At 45.3% G+C, this 19,158-nt stretch overlaps 1 protein-coding gene across 1 annotated transcript in view; it reads left to right on the forward strand.

Moving 5' to 3' along the window:
- ANKLE2 (ankyrin repeat and LEM domain containing 2) overlaps positions 1–19,158 on the forward strand; it is a gene marked incomplete in the record, with an annotated part of 2,117,323 nt that overhangs the window by 662,295 nt on the left and 1,435,870 nt on the right. Inside the window, 1 exon segment of the mRNA XM_044060669.1 lies at positions 15,748–15,972. Within this exon segment, the coding sequence (XP_043916604.1) occupies positions 15,748–15,972 (225 nt within the window).

Raw genomic sequence — 19,158 nt, forward strand, 5'->3', positions numbered from 1 at the left:
GATAAAATGAGGGGATTTATCCATACATAGATCCAGATGGGGGTCTTGCCAGCCCCCCCCCCCGCTTCCCTTTTTCCAACCTATATCTCCTTCTCCGATCTGACCTTCAGGTTCTGAATATTCGGATCCGAGGTTGGCTTTGGTCAGGGGGTCGGTACCGACGGTACCTGCTTCCTCGACGCCGACAGCTGCCTGAAGCATTTTGGATCCAACCAGCTCGGATCCGAGCTGCTCTCTGAGCCAGAGCCTGTGTGTCTGATCTGAGGGAGTGGAACCTTTTCCTTCGGCTCTTTGTCGGACCAGGTTCCCTCCCTCGGAGTTCCATCCACCTTGGGCCCGGCTCTGAATCTCTCATCGAACCCGGTGAGACTGACCTCCTTATTGGTTTCTCAGGAGTTTCGTTCTCCTTCGGCGTTCGACATGGTAGAAAGGGTTCTATCTGCCGGATCAAGACCCCTGACCTTCCCCTTGGACACCTCCCAGACCCCCTCAGCTCTCTCTACGTTCCCCATCGTTATACCAGAGGGACAGCCTGAGCTCAAAAAGCCCCAGACAGTTCCCCCTGAGGAATAAGTGGCTTGTGAGCTCCCCCCGGAGCCCCACCGGAGAGGTACCTCGCAAGTGTACATGCAAGAGAAGGTACTTGAACTCCCCCGAGTCTCTCACCGAGGACATGAACTTAGATGATGGAGAGGGTTCCCCTTGGTCACCTCCCGGGAAATCCTGCGCCAAAGGGGAGGTTGGTCTGCCCCCAAACCTTCTGATGAGTCTGTGTTCCTGGAGGCTTTCGGCATGGGCCCATCTACTTCCTGGGTGTCCTCTCCCACGTACCCTTTGATAGATCTGGTCACCTCGCAGGCATGGAAGGAACTGGACACCATGGAACTTATCCCAAAAAGACCTGATAAGATTTTAAGCCCCCCCCCGTAGACAGACTAGCTTGGAATAAGGGCTCCCCCGTAGATGCCAAGGTGGTAGCAGCAGCCACTAAGAAGGAACTTGCTCAGGAGAGTTCCTCGGTCTATCCTCCTGACCAAGAGTCGTGGATGATGAGCCACCTATTAGGGCGTTGAACTACTTGGCCCATGTCACCAGACTCAAACGCGACCTGGTAAAGGAGCTGGAGAAGTCTCCCCCCAAAGTCCATGTCGCAGGAGGACAAGGCTTCATTCTCCGCAAGGTTGGCCACTTTAAAAGCAGTATCTAACACATCCATGCGACTCATTTCACATGCTACAGGAGGAGTGGCTAGGATGACTGGGTCCGGCGTGTCCATGAGACGCAACGCCTGGCTCAGGTTATGTCAATTTTCCGAACCCTTCAAGGCGGCTTTTGCCAATGCCCCTTATGACGGCTCTACACTCTTTGGTAAGACCGTCAAGGAGACATTAGTCCAGAGTGAGGAGGACAGGAACACACTGTCTGCCATCGGGATCTGCTTCTCTAACCCTCAAAGGTCCTTTTCCCGGAACCAGAGGGGGAAAAAGAAGATGTGTTTCCGGAAGTCGCAGTATTCCCGGGACACTCAGGACTCTTCTTCCACCTGAGACAGAGGGGGACAGAATGGACACTGGCCCAGAGGCAGAGGGGGTCCGAGGAACTTTGGGTCTCAAGAATCTTTCTTGGACAGACCCGGGCAGCAACCCTGAGGGGTTGCCCAACTGCTGTACTCTGAGGCAGTCAGGGGATGATTGTCCTTGCATCTAGCAGCATGGAAGTCTGTAACAATGGACCATTGGGTGCTTCAAATTATATCCAGATGTTACTCTATCCCTTCGTGGGTTCCCCCAAATCTCCTAGATACCTCCCGGACATACCCACGCAAAGAGAGGCAGCAGCACAGGAAATTTCCAAACTGCTAGAAAAACGAGCCATCAAAACCGTTCCCCCAGTCCGGATCGGGCTTCTGCTCCAGGTTCTTTTTGGTGCCAAAGAAAATGAGGGACTTGAGGTCCATTCTGGACCTCTCTACCCTGAACCTGTCAGTTGCCAAAGAGAAGTTCCGGATGGTCACATTGCAGTCCATCATGCCGTACTTGCAAGAGAGTGACTGAATGTGCTCACTAGACCTCCAGGATGCTTACTATCACATAAAAATGCACAGAAGCTCCAGGAGGTTCCTCTGCTTCTGGCTAGGAGTCAGTCATTACCAATTTCGAGTCCTACCCTTTGGTCTCACCACAGCCTCCAGGGTGTTTACCAAAGTGATGGCGGTGGTAGCGGCTCACCTGAGGCTTCAGGGGATTCAGGTCCGTCTGTACCTGGACGTTTGGATCCACACTGCTCCTGCCAGGTGTCTACTCTCCCAAACCAGGGATTATTTCCTAACTCTTGCCCTGCATTTGGGGATTACTATCAGTGCATCCAAATCTCTACTAGATCCTGTACAGGTGATAGACTACATTGGTGCCAGGATAGATGCTCTTCAATGCAAAATCTTCCTGAGTTTGGAGAGAGTTCAAAACCTGAGGATGCATGTCTCCCTGATCTACCACTCTCATCTCCCAAAGGCAGAATATGTGTTGACGGCCTTAGGCTCGATGGCGGCGACCATAACCCTTCTTCCGTGTGCACGGTTACACATGAGAATTCTACAGTGGACTCTAGCTGTACAATGGTCCCTGTTGGAACTGTCATTGACGTATCCAATCCAACTCAGTCGAGTCTGTCGGCCATCCCACGTATGGTGGATGTGCTCTCCAGGCATTTTAGAGGGACGACCTTTTGTTCCAACCCCGGCCCAAACCACAGTGACCACGGATGCCTCCCAACTCGGGTGAGGGGGCATTGTTCGGGCAGGAGAGTCCAAGGCCTGTGATCCCCCATAGAGACCAGCTTGCACATAAATGTACTAGAGATGAGCGCAGTCCTTCTTGCGTTGCAGGAACTTCATGCCTTTCTTCCTCTGGGAACGATTGCTATCCAGTCATACAACATGTCAGTGGTCTGGTATATCAACAAACAGGGAGAGACCAGATCTTACCCCCTTTGTCGTGAGGCCATGAGAGTGTGGGAATGGGCAATCTCCACTGGTCACTTTCTTATCATAATGCACATTCTGGGACTGTCCAACATTCTAGCGGGCAGGCTAAGTCAGACCATTCTGATGCCTTACGAGTGGTCTCTGAATCTGTCAGTAGCGGAACAGATCTTCAGTGAGTGGGGTCAACCTTGCTGCGATCTCTTTGCATCTCCTTCCAACGTGAAGTGCAGCAAGTTTTTTGCTCTGAACCCCATGCCAGGGGAGTCCCCCAGAGACGCTGTAGCTCATGCTTAGCCTCCTGGTCTTCTGCGTGCTTACCTGTCATTACCTCTCATTCCGAGGTTTCTACAGAAAGCTCGTCGACTGGGGAGCAAAGTGATCCTCATTGCCCCATTCTGGCCTCGACAGGTATGGTTTCCCTTCCTTTGGTCTCACCTTCTGGCTCTGCCTTGGGTCCTAGATTCCATTCAGGATCTAATTTCACACCCTTTGGGGGTGCTTCATCTGAATCTAGACAGCCTGAAGCTCGCAGCTTGGCTGCTCCAGTTCCCGTGATTGCTAGGACTCTGCGGATGGTCCTCCTCAGTTAGGTCTATTTTGGTGGCTGCTCATAAGTCTTCGACCAGGAAGGTTTATCGCAGCAAGTGGAAACGTTTTTTCCCTTTGGGCCTCTCAGAGGAGATTAGACCCTTTCACTGCTCCTATTTCCGCCATTCTTGATTTTCTAGCTGATATTTTTCAGCACGGAGCTAGATGTTCATCGTGTTACCCTGCTGCACTCATCACACTTGGGTTATCCTGCCGTCAGGCGGTCCCGCAGTCAGCCCGAATTCCAAAGTCTTGGTCTGGCGTCGGTTGCTGTCGCTTCTTCCCTGACATCAGTGCACCAGGGGTATATAAGAGGCATCCAACCCCATTTTTTTCAGTCTTTCTTGCCGCGCGGTGCCCGAAGCAGAAGCAGTTCGCAAGTGCCGGTCGGCCGACACCTGAGATTTTCGATTCGAATTTCAGTCCAAAGTCTTCAATAAAGCTAAGTACTCCATTGGGGAACCTTTTCTTGCCTCAGTCCGATGTCAGAAAAAGTTAACAATTGCATTTCTTGTGGGAAGCAAATACCTCATAAGGACTTCCATTCTTTCTGTATTCCTTGCCTAGGCCCAGATCACGACGTCACAAGTTGTCGGTTTTGTGCTAGGTTTAATAAACAAACTATCAAATGCCGTTTTGACTTCGCACGCCATTACTTTGGTAGGAAATGTAATTATATCATGCCGTCAGAGCAGCCGACGACCGGCATGCATAAAAAATGCAAGGATAAGGACAGGCAACCTAGGAACAAGCCAGACTCCGAGGCCTCTGCTAGGCCTGTCGCCGGTTCTCCGGTTTTCAGTAAGGCGCCTACGCAGCCCCTGACGACCGCAGAATTGGAGCCCCAGACAGCTGCGGATTCTCAAGCGGAGTCTACTAGGCCGACGCAGCCATCTTCATTAGGCCCTTCCGACACCGGAGCCGAAGGAGACGCCGGTGCAGTGGAAACACCTTCGGTTGCAGAAGGTGTCTTCAGACAGACTACACTCATCATTAAATCTTATGCTAAGCTTAAAACTCCTTTAAAACCAAAAAAGACTGTACATCAGTCTACAGTTCAAGGCCCCATGCCTAAGAAACAGATGCTTAAGATGGCTGAAGATTTGATTACCCTAATCAGGGGTTCCCATCCCCCTGCAGATAAAAGACCAAGAGAAGAGGAGGATTATGCTTCCTCTGACCAGGTTTCAATTTCCTCAGATTCTTCTGAGGAACAGGATTACACTTTTCCCCCTTATGAAGACTCTGATGCTGAAGACTCTATTCCCTCAGCATCTCCCCCTGAAGACTATTCCTTTGGGGAAACTTTACATACCATGAGGGAACATTTCCACTGGGAAGGCCAGGACTACTCTGATTCTAAGAAAAGACTCCGAGAGTTCCTTTTACTTCCCCAGCACAGACCACTTGCTATCCCTCCAGTTTTAGATATTGTGGATGATGTTTACTTGGAGTCTAGTCTAAATCCAGACTCTCTATCTCCTGCTCCAGCCAAACCAGACAGATACTACAGAGTTACCTGACTCACACAAATTCCTTTATAAAAGCCCTGTGGCTGACCCAGAAACAATTTCCCAGGGTCCCAAGGGGGCTAAAGCTTCTATGGCTAAAAATCCTGTGCCCTCTGAAAGGGATTCCAGAGCCCTAGATAGATGGGAAAAGAAAATATACACCTCAGCAACTCTGGCTATGAGAGCATTAAATTGTCATTTTCACATGCTGAAATATCAGCAATTCCTAATGTCTCAATTAAAACAAAAAAATGAGCACACACTCTGAACAGTCTAACTTCAAGGAAATGCAGGATCTGTTGCATGCAGCTGAACGGGTGGGCAAACATACTTTACAATGTAGATTTGATTCATTGGAAGCTTCCTGTAGAGCAGCTGTTACTGGGTCTGTCATACATAGACATGCTTGGTTAAAAGAACAAACCCTACCTGATCATGTTAAAGCAAAATTATTGGCTGCACCTTTACAGCAGGATGTATTATTTGGTGTCAAAGCAGAAGAGGTTTTAAAGAAAATGGAGGATAAGGCAAAGTCTATGCAGACGGTCAAGGATTTTTTACAGGTACAACCCCTTCGCTTCAGCAGAAATTGGCCAACAAAAAAATGGTCCTTTCCAGCTTCTGACAGATCACAGAGGGGCAAATACAGACGCCCAAGGGGTAGAGGTCAGTCACAAGGCCCTTACAAACCTCGCCAATGGGGTACTGCTACCCAGAAAGGAGGAGAAGACAGGGCCCAAGCTAGCACAAGACAAACACAATGACTCAATCATCAAACTACCAAGCAAATCTCTCCTGGCAGCTCCCTTGGGAGGAAAATTAGCATTTTTTTGCAGACAACTGGCACATCATCACAAAAGACAAATGGGTCCTAAACATTGTCTCACAAGGATACAGATTCCACTTTCATACCTTGCCAAGGATAAAAGGAATGCCAAACCTGCCACCAAATCAACGGGTAGAGGCACAAAAACAAATTACAGCTCTCATGGACATGAGAGCCATTCAACAGGTACCTACACAGGAGCAAGGACAAGGATTTTACTCAAGACTCTTTCTAGTCCCAAGAAAAGACAAAGCATGGAGACCCATTCTGGATCTTTTAATTCTGAACACCTATCTGCAAGTACCAAAATTCAAGATGCTAACATTACAGCAGCTTCTTCCCATGCTGGGCAAGAATGCTTGGCTAGTAACGTTGGACCTCAAGGAGGCATACCTGCATGTCCCTATCAGACAAAATTGCAGAAGATACCCCCACTTCATTGCAGGTTCAGTGCATTATCTACTGTGCCCAGGGTCTTCACAAAATGCCTGGCACCAGTAATTGCATACTGCAGGCAAAGAGGAATTCAAATATACCCATACCTGGACGACTGCCTTATTCAAGCAGAAAACAAAGACATTCTTTTAAAGCATCTGGCATTTGTCAAACACCTTCTAAGTTGCCTAGGGTACACAGTAAACGAAAAGAAATCAAAACTAGTGCCCTCACAAAACATAATATTCCTGGGTGCCAGCTTGAATATAACAGCCCAGATGGCTTATCTCACGCCAGACAAGCAACAACAGCTGACTCAATATTTCAAAATAATGGCAACAAAGACCCAACTCCCTGCAAGAAAAATTCTGTAGGCCTTGGGATTCATGGCATCTTGCATACGACTAATACCATTTGCAAAACTGCATATGAGGAAATTACAGTGGTACCTGAAAAGCGTATGGACTCAGCACAGCCACAGCTTGGAAACAATGATACCACTCATTCCCTGCCTTCAACAGGAGTTTCTATGGTGGGCACATGCATGTCACCTCAACAAGGGTCAGCCTTTCACCTTACCCACAGCCAGGCAAACTATGACAACAGATGCATCGGACTATGCCTGGGGAGCACACATGGCAGGACAGTGCATTCAGGGCAAATGGACTACAGATCAAAGGCATCTGCATATCAATCAAAAAGAAATGCTAGCAGTACAGAATGCCCTAACAGCTTTCAAGGACCTCTTACACCCAGGACAACTAATAATAAAGACGGACAATACCACAGTAATGTGGTACATAAACAAGCAAGGGGGCACACATTCCTACCCTCTATGCAGGCAAGCAATGACCTTGTGGAACACGGCACTGTCTTACCAGGTTCAGTTACAAGCACAATTCCTGCCAGGAAAGGAAAACACATTGGCAGACGACCTAAGCAGAAACATCATGGATCCACACGAGTGGAAACTAGATCTACAAGTATTTGCAATGATAGCTCAAAAATGGGGACGCCAGACATAGATCTTTTTGCCAGCCCCCAAAACTACCAAAATTTTGCACAAGGACATTCCATCCACAAGCTTGGAAAGTGGGGCGCCCTGTCAGTTGGTAAACATTAACAGTGTATGCCTTTCTTCCACTGCCTCTTCTAGCAAAGGTACTGCTTAAAGTCAGATTAGAGAGGCCACAAATGATACTCATTGCACCAGACTGGCCACGCCAGCATTGGTATCCAATTCTAAGGAACATGGCCCACGGCCCACCATGGATTTTACCACAGATTCCTCACCTGCTCATCCAGCGAGACAATTAGATTCTACACAGCCAGCTCAAGACTTTAAACCTGGCTGCATGGCAAATTACCTAAACAACCAGCCAACACCTCTATCCAAAGCTGTTATGGATGTCATTCTGGAGGCCAGGAGGCCCAGCACCAGGAAAACCTATTCAGACAAATGGAAAAGATTTTGCGCCTGGATCTTTGGCCTAAAATCCCCTTGATCCAAACATTCCTCAGATTCTACAATATTTAACTGAGATGTTACACAAAGGACTTTCCTGTTCATCTATTAAGATCCACGCCTCAGCAATTTCAGCTCATTACAACACGGATCCTCCTTTATTCTCACATCCACTCCTAAGACAGTACCTCAGAGGGGCTAAGAACATAAGACCACCCAGGAGAGCACCAACACCTACTTGGGATCTCAACTTTGTTCTGGAAAAGCTTACACTGCCGCCCTTTGAACCAGCTTTTTCAGCTGATTTAAAATTTCTTTCATGGAAAACTGCCCTGCTACTAGCAATAACCTCAGCTAGAAGAGTCTCAGAGCTACAGGCACTAATGGCAGTGGAGCCTTTCCTCATTTTTCATCAAGACAGAGTATCTCTACGAACTAACCCTTCCTTTATGCCAAAGGTGGTATCCAGTGTGGCCCTAAACCAAACCATTCATTTGCCCACCTTTTTCCCAAATCCCCAGAACAAAGGAGAAAGACTCCTGCACTCTTTGGACATTCACAGGCAATTACGTTACTACTTGGATAAAACTAAGGCTTTCAGAAAATCTGACCAGCTCTTTGTAGCCTATGCTGCAGGATCACAAGGAAAAGCTATCTCAAAGCAAACCATTTCTAAATGGATAGGGCATTGCATACGTTTCTGCTACACGCATCATGGGAAACCGGTACCTGCTAACATTAGGTCCCACTCCACCAGGGCTACAGCTACATCAGCAGCCTTTCTCAGTGGAGTGCCAACCAAGGATATTCTGGAAGCTGCAACCTGGAGTTCAGTGCACACCTTCACCAAACACTAACACTTACCTCTATATTCTAAGACTAGAGCTGGTTTTGCCACTGCAGTTTTGCAAGGCCTACTAGCTCCTTCTAACCCTGTTTAACTCCACCACCCATCCTTAGCTTTGGGATTCAACCCAAGTGTGGTAACTGCAGCAGGGTAACACGATGAACATAGTACAGTTTTGTACCTACCATAAATGTAGATGTTCGAGTGTTCACCCTGCTGGAGTCCAGGTTACCCTCCCTCCATCCCCTCTGAACTAGCTGAACTTATCTATACCACTCTATCCTACACAACCTCTGTGGTGTATTTGTTTGTGCCTGAAGGTATTGTTTTATTTTTATATTTATTGCCTACCTATTGGGGGCACCTGACATCTGGGGCAAGAAAAACTGAAGAAAATGGCGTCGGATGCCTCTTGTATACCCCTGGCGCACTGACGTCAGGGAAGAAGCAACAGCAACCGACACCGGACCAAGACTTTGGAATTCGGGCCTACTGCGGGACCGCCTGACAGCAGGATAACCCAAGTGTGATGACTGCAGCAGGGTGAACACTCAAACATCTACATTTATGGTAGGTACAAAACTGTACTTTCTTCTACTGTCAAGGTTCAGTTGGCTGCCATCTCTCATTTTCATGCGGGCGAGAATTCTGCCTCTTTAGCCTATTCTAGACTATGTAAAGTCTTTATCAAAGGCACCTTTTTGTTACACCCACCTCGGTCAAAGATCCTGTTCCCACATGGGACCTTACTATGGTTCTTCAAGCTTTGCTCACCCTGCCTTTCAAGCCTGCCGCAACTGCAGATCTGAAATTTTTATCTTGGAAAACAGCTTTTCTGATTGCTATTACCTCTGCAAAAAGGGTTTCAGAATTACAGACATTGTCCATCAAAATTCCTTATATAATTTTTCACAAAGATAGGGTTTCCCTTCGAACCAATTCATCCTTTCTTCCTAAGGTGGCATCACCAGTCAATATCAATCAGACCATCAATTTGCCTGTGTTTTTTTCCTACTTTTAGTCTTCTTCTTCTTCTTTCAGCTTTTCCCGATTAGGGGTCGCCACAGCAGATCACCTGTCCGCTCATGATTTGCAGTGGAGTTTTACAGTGTCGAGTTGCCAGCCCAGCACCCAACCTTCCACAGAAGACACACACACACACACACACACACACACACACACACACACACACACACACACACACACACACACACACACACACACACACCTAGGGGCAATTTAGAGAGTCCAATCCACCTGCAGCATGTCTTTGGGATGTGGGAGGAAACAAGATGAAATACAAACTCCACATGTTGGATGTTCATAGACAGTTGCGTTTCTGTTTACACAGGACAAAAAATTTCCGTAAATCTGATCAGTTGTTTGTATCTTTCTATAAACCCTCTAAGGTCACTGTAGCTAGATGGATTTCTTCATGCATCCTGCAGGTCTATAAGGACAGAGGCTTGTCTCCTCCAGGTCAGGTGAAAGCTCATTCCACTAGGTCCATGGCTATGTCTGCGGCCTTTTGGTCTAGAGTGTATTTGGATGATATTTGTTCTGCAGCTACTTAGTCCTCATCTCATACATTTATTTCTCATTACAAATTGGATTTGCCTTCTAGAAGGAGAGCATCCTTTGGTTCTACGGTGTTCTGGAATATCCTTCCTTGACGGACTCCCAGGAGTTTAGTAGCTGGGGGACTCTATCCCACAGGTTGAAGACCAAATGAAGTCAACTACAGATAAAGAAGTTTTGTACTCACCATAATGTTCCATCTGAGTAATTATACTTCATTTGTCTTCAACTGTCGCTCCCTCCTTTTCCCGGACCTTGGCATATAATCAGCATACGGGCTGCAGTATAGGTCACAAGAAAGTTTTTTTTTTCAGGTTGGGTTATCAGTATAAGGTTCAGCAAACTCGATCTGGGGATGGAAGGCAGTGGAGGTGTATTATGGGTAAGGGGAGGAGTTTGGAGCTCGGAGCTGATGCTCGTAGAAGTTGCCGGCTCGGATCCGATATGGATCTGTAACCCACAGGTTAAAGACAAATGAAATATATCTACTCAGATGGGACATTATGGTGAGTACATAGCTTCTTTTTACCCGTCAGTGATCCTTGCAGGAATTCGAGAGATAACAAGGGTCCCTGGTTTAAGAAATAGGAAAGCTTTTAATTTGATTCATTTCCAGATGTAGCCCTTGCAACAGAGGGGGAACTAAAATGGAGGCTGACAAAGGGCAAAGGTGGTTTGCAAAACCAAAGGTTTAGAGTCCTGTTTTCAGACAAGCCCTTTTAACAGTTTTGAGAAGTTGTCTGACTGCTGTTCTCTGGAGGCAGTTGGGGACGCTTCTTCGTTCACGTACAAAGTTGAACAGCTATTGTAGAAGATTCTAGATGAAGAAAATAATAATTCAGTGGCCACATCATTCCTTTTGTTTCTACCCCTAAATAGTCTACAAAGGCCCTTTCAGATATTCTACTCTACCAAAAAAGGGCTGCAGTACAAGGGAGTTTCACAACAGCTTCAAAAAACAACAACCATTCAAGAAGTCCAACCAGACTAGAAAGGATCCTGGATGTACTGAAGATTCTTTCTAGTAACATGCCCCAGAAACGGACCTCAGGTTTATTAGTGCAGTCCATCTTTCTGTTCGACTGGATGTGTTGTATAGACCTTCAGGATGGCCTACTACCACGTCAAGATTACGAGGCAGTACAAGTTTCTTCACTTTTGGCTGGGAGCCAGTCATTATTGGTTTTGAACCCTGCCTTATGGTCTCACCACAGCCCTCCATGTATTTACCAAATGCTTGTCACAGTGTTTCATACTGCAAGGGTTCTAGCTTACTCCATTTGTTTCAGTCCTTGGGTATCTTCATAAACTCTGAAAAGTCAATCTCGGAGCCCACTCCGTCCTTGATCTTTATAGGATGCTGTCTAGACCTAACATCTCAAATTACAAAGCTTCCAGAGATAAGGCTGATATCCCTTTGACTTCAGGTAGAGGAGCCTCTCAAAATCGACACCCCCCAAAGTTTCCCTTATTCTTCACCTGCTAGGCACTCTAGCAGCCTCCATTATGCTATTTCTGCATGCCAAGAACTTCCTAAGAGTTCTTCACTGGACTGTATCTATTCAATGGTGTCAAGCTACTAATTCTCTTCATTACCTCATAAGACTGTTTTGTTAACATACAAAATGATGGATTTAGTCCCCACTAGTCTAAGAAGGGTGACCATTTGATTTTCCATTATCATAAGCTGCATTTACCACAGACTGCTGTCTGGGGAGAGGCTATTACAAGGGCAGAAAAGTATAAGGAATGTGAACCTAACTAGAAGCTGTCTTTCACATAAATTCTCTGGAGATGAAAACCCTCCTAGTGTTATACGCACCTCAGGATATCCTTCCTGAGGGTGTGATCTGCATCCACTCAGACAACACTTCATTGGTATGGTACATCCACAAGCAAGAAGGAACCTGCTCTTTTCCACACTTCTCAGAGCCACAAGATTGTAGCAGTGCACTATGCTTTCACATCACTTTGTAGTGACAGTGCACATTACAGGTTATTCTAATCTACTATCAGGCAGACTCAGTCACTGCACTGTTATGCGTCATGAGTGGTCCCTCAACCCAGCAGGAGTAACCAAAGTATTCAGCCACTAGGACCAGCCTTGCTGCAGTCCACAATACTAAATAAAGTAGTCACCTGTCCCTTATCCCTCCTTCTGGAGAATCACCAAGGTCTATCTTTGGCTACCTGTGCTTTCTATATTCCTTTCATCCCCCTTACCCAGGCAAGTTTGGTTCCCTATGCTTTGGCTTCATCTGACCTGACCACCATGGTTTCTGGATCCACAACAGGATCTCCTGTCTCACCCTTCTGGCAAGCCAAATCTAGACATCAAGTCCCTCAGGATGACAGCATGGTTTCTTCAATTCCAGTGATGGCCAGTAACCTTACTTTGTCTGAGAGAGTCGTACAGATTCTAACTGCTTTTCAAAAGCAGTAAAGGAGTCTACTATAAAACTCTATAAATTAGTGGAAAAAGGTTTCTCTTTTGGCAAGTAAATGCATTTGATCCCTTCACCACCACCACCACCAGTCCCTTCTGTACTATAATTTTTAAGTCTTTTTGATTCTAGAGCCAGTTACTCTACCATTAAACTCCAGCTAGCAGCAATTCTGATCCATCACCTGGGGCTACACTATGGCTCTGTAGTTCTCCTTAAGGTATGCAAGGTCTTTTTAAAGGTTACCCTTCGACTGACACCACCTATTAAAGATCCTGCCCAACCATTTGAACTCACCTGAGACACTTCAAGCTTTGACTCAGCCCTCTTTTGAACCTACTTCCGATTCCTCTTTAAAATGCATTTCCTGGAAAAAAACTTTTTCTTAGCAGCCATCATTTCTGCTAAAAGGATTTCTGATTTTTAGTCTTTATCTTGCAAACCGACGAGATCAGACAGGAGTCCCCGTGGACTATGATATTTGCAGATGACATTGTGATCTGTAGTGAGCGTAGGGAACAGGTGGAGGAGACCCTGGAGTGGTGGAGATATGCTCTAGAGAGAAGAGGAATGAAGGTCAGCAGGACTAAGATAGAATATATGTGTGTGAATGAGAGGGAGGATAGAGGAATGGTGAGGATGCAGGGAATAGAGGTGGCGAAGGTGGATGGATGAGTTTAAGTACTTGGGATCAACAGTTTGGAGTAATGGTGAGTGTGGAAGAGAGGTGAAGAAGAGAGTACAGACAGGATGGAGTGGGTGGAGAAGAGTGTCAGGAGTAATTTGTGACAGACGAGTACCAATAAGAGTGAAAGGGAAGGTCTACAAGAGGGTAGTGAGACCAGCTATGTTATATGGGTTGGAGACAGTGGCATTGACAAAAAGGCAGGAGTCAGAGCTTGATGTGGCAGAGTTGAAGATGTTGAGATTTGCACTGGGTGTGACGGGGATGGACAGGATTAGGAAGAAGTATATTAGAGGGTCAGCCCAGGTTGGAAGGTTTGGAGACAAAGCCAGAGAGGCAAGATTACGTTGGTTTGGAAATGTGCTGAGGAGGGATACAGAGTATATTGGGAAAAAGATGCTAAGTATGAAGCTGCCAGGTAACAGGAAAAGAGGGAGGCCTAAGATAAGGTTTATGGATGTGGTGAGAGAGGACATGCAGGTGGTTGGTGTGACAGAGCAAGATGCAGAGGACAGGAAGAAATGGAAACAGTTGATCTGCTGTGGCGACCCCTAACGGGAGCAGCCAAAAGAAGAAGATCTTGCAAACCACCTTATTTGACTTTCCACAAAGGTAGAGGCTCTGTTAGACTGAATCTCTCCTTCATACCTGAGGTGGCCTCAGAGACAGCCTTGAACTAATATATACTTTTGCTTGATTTCTTCCCCAACCCTACTAACCAAGGAAAGTACCTGCTGCATACTTTAGATGTGCATCTCCAGCTAACATTCTGTCTTCACTGAATGATACTTCCTTGAAAGAATGATCAGCTTTTTATATCATTTTCAAAAGCTTACATGGAACCCAAACTTGCTGTGTTTAGGTGGCTGTCAGATTTCATATTCTTCACCTATTTTTTCCAAAAATGTGACATTACCATCTAAACTGGAATCTCTTTCCCCTAGCCCGGTTTCAACCTGTACAGCTTTTTTTCAGACATTCCACTGTTGACGAATCCATGCTGCAGCAACCTGATGAACAGTGCATTTCTTTGTTGAGCACTACAAACTTGACATTTATATCAAGGTCTAGAGCTGCCTTTGGTTTGGTCATCCTCTAGAGTATTTTGCCATCATGCCACTCTGGTCAAAAAATGGTTGGGAAATCCAGAAAGATGGAGGGGACAACATTTGATATGAAAGTTGTATACTTACGATAATGATGAAGCCTTGTTCTCCCTCTCCGTCCATCTTGATAGCCCATCCACTTTCTTTCCTTCAGAATTGATACCTTCCTTTCTGGTGTTTCTTAGTAGACCTAAGCCTGAAACCGTAATTTTAGCCTTTTTCCTGCCATGCATCTTGACATCCCATTCTGGGCAAACTTGATTTGAGGCCTAAGAGAAATTTCATAGCACTATGGAAGATGGGAGAGGTCTGAACACTGGAAAAGTATCTCTGTGCAAGTTTGCTGGTTTTCATCTGCCACAAAGGCAGATAACCCAACCAGTAAAATGGGCAGTGAGGGACAGCTAGTATCTGTTATGGTTAATATGTAATGTTTGATTTTTCTGCTGCATTTTATGATTAATTGGCTTACTGTAATAGCATTCTGCATCATCTATATGGCCTCCTGCCCAGCCCTGACATCCATGTTCACAACCGTTTCTCTTTAATGAAAACTTGATTTTTCTTTCACTGTTGAGCTAAATTACATTTAGCAGCAGTTACAGAATGTTGTATGCCAAAAGGCAGATGACACCATTTACTCAAAAGACGGCTTGTACTTGTAAAACTGGAAGTTGATAGCACCTGGTACATTGCTGTTAATTTTCCCCCTGAAAGAATGGTACCCTTCAGGTAACCAAGAGCTACTTTACAACACCACAAAATTTATTTTTGGTGTGTGTCTGTGTCTCGGAGGGGGGGCTTTATTACATTAAATGATCTTATAAAGATGAGATAGGCTATCACAGTCTGATAGCTTTTATGCCAAGGGCTGATTAAGCTAGGTTTCATATAGAAGTTTCATGTTCCTTTTGGACACTTGTTATGCAAGCAGATTTTTTGGAAATGGGATTTTTGTTTTGTGTTGCATTTTTAAAATTAAAGGCCTATCAGAGATGGGTTTGGTGCATCCCAGATGTCTCCAATGACATGGAAGGATATGAGTTCAGCTGGAAAAGTATAGTTTATAAAAATGTAAGCTGGAGTTTCCATGCTATCTTGGATCCTTCTATTGACTTCTCTAAACAAGAAGTAAGAAATGTGCTTGTTAGAGAATTTACTGCAATTCGGTTGTGGTTTTGATTTTTGAAGAGTGAGAAGAAAATTGAGGTGTGTGTGTATATGTACTGTAATTCAGATTAATTTTGTTAGTTTGTTCCTTTTTGTTTTTTTGTTTCAGGGGCTGTTTTTTTTATTAGTGTGTACAAGATGGTGGTTGTGCTTTTGGTAGCTGAGGCAGGAAGGCAGCTGAGTTATGGCGCAAACCATATCTACATAGGATGGGAGTTCGTGTCAGTGGTTTTCTTAGGGGTGATCATCCATGTCCTGTTTGGACACGGTTATACTTGGATCTTTGCTACGAGGCGGAATTCTGTGGAACATGCAGATGAGACCATTTTGCCAGGTAAGAGAAATGGCCATAAACTTTAAGCTGCACAAAAAAACTAATTTCTTTTTTCCTTATGTTTATCACATACATGTTTACCATCGTTTGTTTTTCAACAGTAGAATATGTATTGAAGTAAACAGTTTATCAGACTTACTGGAGCCATCCATGAAGTGCCATTCTCATCTATGCCGCATTTTTTTCAGGGATAATTTATCTATTAATTTTTGGTTAATTGAAATGACATAGTGGATCCCCATTATCTGAATTCCAGGTTTAGCCCAAAGTCATTCTGTAAGGATTAGTTAATATAGTTTAGGTAGCAGCTGTACAAAGCAGTTAATAACTCGTGTGTAACTAGAAGAGAAGTACTTGTCCAGTGAAGAAGAGAGTAGAATACGGTATCTGGTATATGAGCCTTGACAGACCACATGTAATGGCAGTACAGCTTAAGAACTAGAAAATAGTTTTAACTGTCATTGCTGGCATTGAGAACTGAATGGAAACAACTTTTCAGTTGGCTGAGTAGCTAAAACATGGAGATGACATGCATAATAAGCATTGCTGCAGTTAGGATGGGTATTGAAGATAAAGCAGATCTTTCTCACCTTGAGAATCCTTTAGAGGGATGTAGGATTGGAAGGGAGGTGTTTATAGTCACAGAACAGTAAATAATCATGGAAGGTGGTTGTAGCTGATGGATTTGCAGACTTTTTTAACATTTAGTAAAGCCTCCTGAGAATGGGCGACCATGGTGGTGCAGCAGTTAGTGTTGCTGCCTCACAGCAAGAGGTTCTCTGGTTCGATCCTCGGCTGGGGTGCCTTCTGTATGGAGTCTGTATGTCCTCCCTGTGGTCGCGTGGGTTTCCTCCGGGTGCTCCGGTTTCCTCCCACATGCCAAAGACATGCTGTAGGTGGGTTGGACACACTAAATTGGCCCTAGGTGTGTGTGTGTGTGTGTGTGTGTGTGTGTGTGTGTGTGTGTGTGTGTGTGTGTGTGTGTGTGTGTGTGTGTGTGTGCCTTCTGTGGAAGGTTGGGCGCCGGGCTGGCAACTCGACACTGTAAAACTCCACTGCCAGTCATGAGCAGACAGGTGATCCACTGTGGCAACCCCTAATCATAAACAAAGACGTTGGAGATCTCCAAACCCTGGACCCCACACAGTTTGGGTTTGTAAAAGGCAGATCATGTCTCCTAAACCTGATAGACTTCTTTGAAGTAGTCACCAAAGCCATAGATGAGGGTAAGGTAGTTCACACAACCTATCTAGATCTCGCCAAGGCGTTCGACACCATCCCCCACTCTGGAATTATAGATAAACTCACTAAATTAGGTATAAATCCCTATGTCACAAGATGGGTTGCCAACTGGCTTACTGAAAGAACCCACACTGTGAAAGTAGCAGACTCCAAATCAGACTTCAGACCAGTGACAAGTGGAGTACCACAGGGTTCAGTCCTGGGTCCTCTCCTGTTTGGTATCTACTTCTCTGAAGTACAGGCTAACACAAAAGGTCTTTGGCTAACTAAATTCACAGATGACTGCAAACTGGGAGCCATAATTGAAACTCCTAATGATGTGGACATCCTACAAAAGGGCCTCACTGAGACAGATACCTGGTGTCAAAGACATGGTCTCAAGCTCAATATGCCAAAAAGTGCATTGTCATCCCCTTTGGTAATAATTCTGTACCCATGAACTACCAAATAGGCGGTAGGTAGTCTACTTAACACCAAAAGTGTGATAAGAGACCTTGGGACACAGGTGGACAGCAGCCTCTCCTTTGATAATCACATCGCCAAAGTGGTCAGGAAATCCTTCTGCGTGGCACACCATCACAAAAGGTTTCTCATCCAGAAAAAAAAAGAGGTCATTGTTCCCCTCTACTCATCACTCATTAGACCCATTATAGAGTACAACGCCTCTTTTGGTATGTACCTCACAAGACATCTACAACAACTGGAAAGGCCGCAAAAATATCTCACAAAGAGGATTACTGGCCTCAAACAGATGCCTTACGCAGACCGTCTCAAAAAACTCCAGCTTTACTCCGTCGCATATCACCTACTCAGAGGCGATCTCTGCCTAACATACAAAGCTATGTCAAACCCAGAGCTGTTGGACATGCTCCACTTAAAGAAATCCCAATCCCTCCGAGCTACACACTCTAGGGACCTCAACCTTGTCACCACAATAAACAGAATATGCTGGAGGGATATATTCCTGTCCCAGAGACTTCCCATACTCTGGAACAGACTACCTATCTATGTCAAACAGAGCTCCTCATTAGCACTCTTCAAGAAAAATCTTGATGATTGGATGGGTAATAGGAAATTCACCCCGGGGATCACTTCTGTGGTTCTGCTTGACAGGGGCACAGGAAAATAATTTTCTTGGGTGGCGAAAGCTAGGGTACATTTTTGGTTAGGCTTGTATAGGCCCTAGGGCCAACAGCCTAGTACCTACCTATGAACCGGGAAAAGCCGAAAGAAGAAGAAGAAGAAGTAAAGCCTCCTGAGAGATTTTATGTAGGATGCTGGAGAACTGAAGAGAGGTATCATGTGCAACCTATTGAGTTAATATTTATCAGATGTGAAGTGGCCTCCTGTGAAATTTTGTAAAGTTGGCATTGCAATGCACGCAGTGTGAGGTACTTGACAATAAGCAGGTAACAGGAGAGTGGATTTGTGGGAGACTTAAGAAAAAGACATAGCAAACTTGTGTGTGTGGAGACTATAATACCTCGACTTGTGTACATGGAAAGAGAAAAAAACACTTGGGTGGGGATAAGATAACACAGTTTCACATTTATGTAGCCTTAAAATTGGTATAGGAGCACTGCATTCACCAGAAGAATAAATATTTAGAGAGGAAGAGAGCCCCACACAAAACTGGAAGATGGGAATAGAGTAAAGGAATCCCTGAAGAGGAAATTCTGAGTGACAAGTGGTGGTGTATGATTTGAGTACACTGCCAGTAGTGAAGGGATGGGGGATACATATTTGCGTTTTGAAGATATATAAAAGAATAAAAGAGGTACAGGGGCAATCTAGCATAGCAGTAAATCAGATTCATAGGCTAAGAAGAAAGTTGGCATTTAATGAAATTATCTGGATTGTTTTTTAGCCACTACCAGTTTTTGTAATTTATTTATTTTATTGATTGTGGTTGTTTACCAGGATAGTCTGAATGGACAGAAAACA

The sequence above is a fragment of the Protopterus annectens genome, chromosome 2.part0, assembly GCF_019279795.1.
Source record: "Protopterus annectens isolate FY-2018-M chromosome 2.part0, PAN1.0, whole genome shotgun sequence".
NCBI classification, from domain to species: domain Eukaryota; kingdom Metazoa; phylum Chordata; order Ceratodontiformes; family Protopteridae; genus Protopterus; species Protopterus annectens.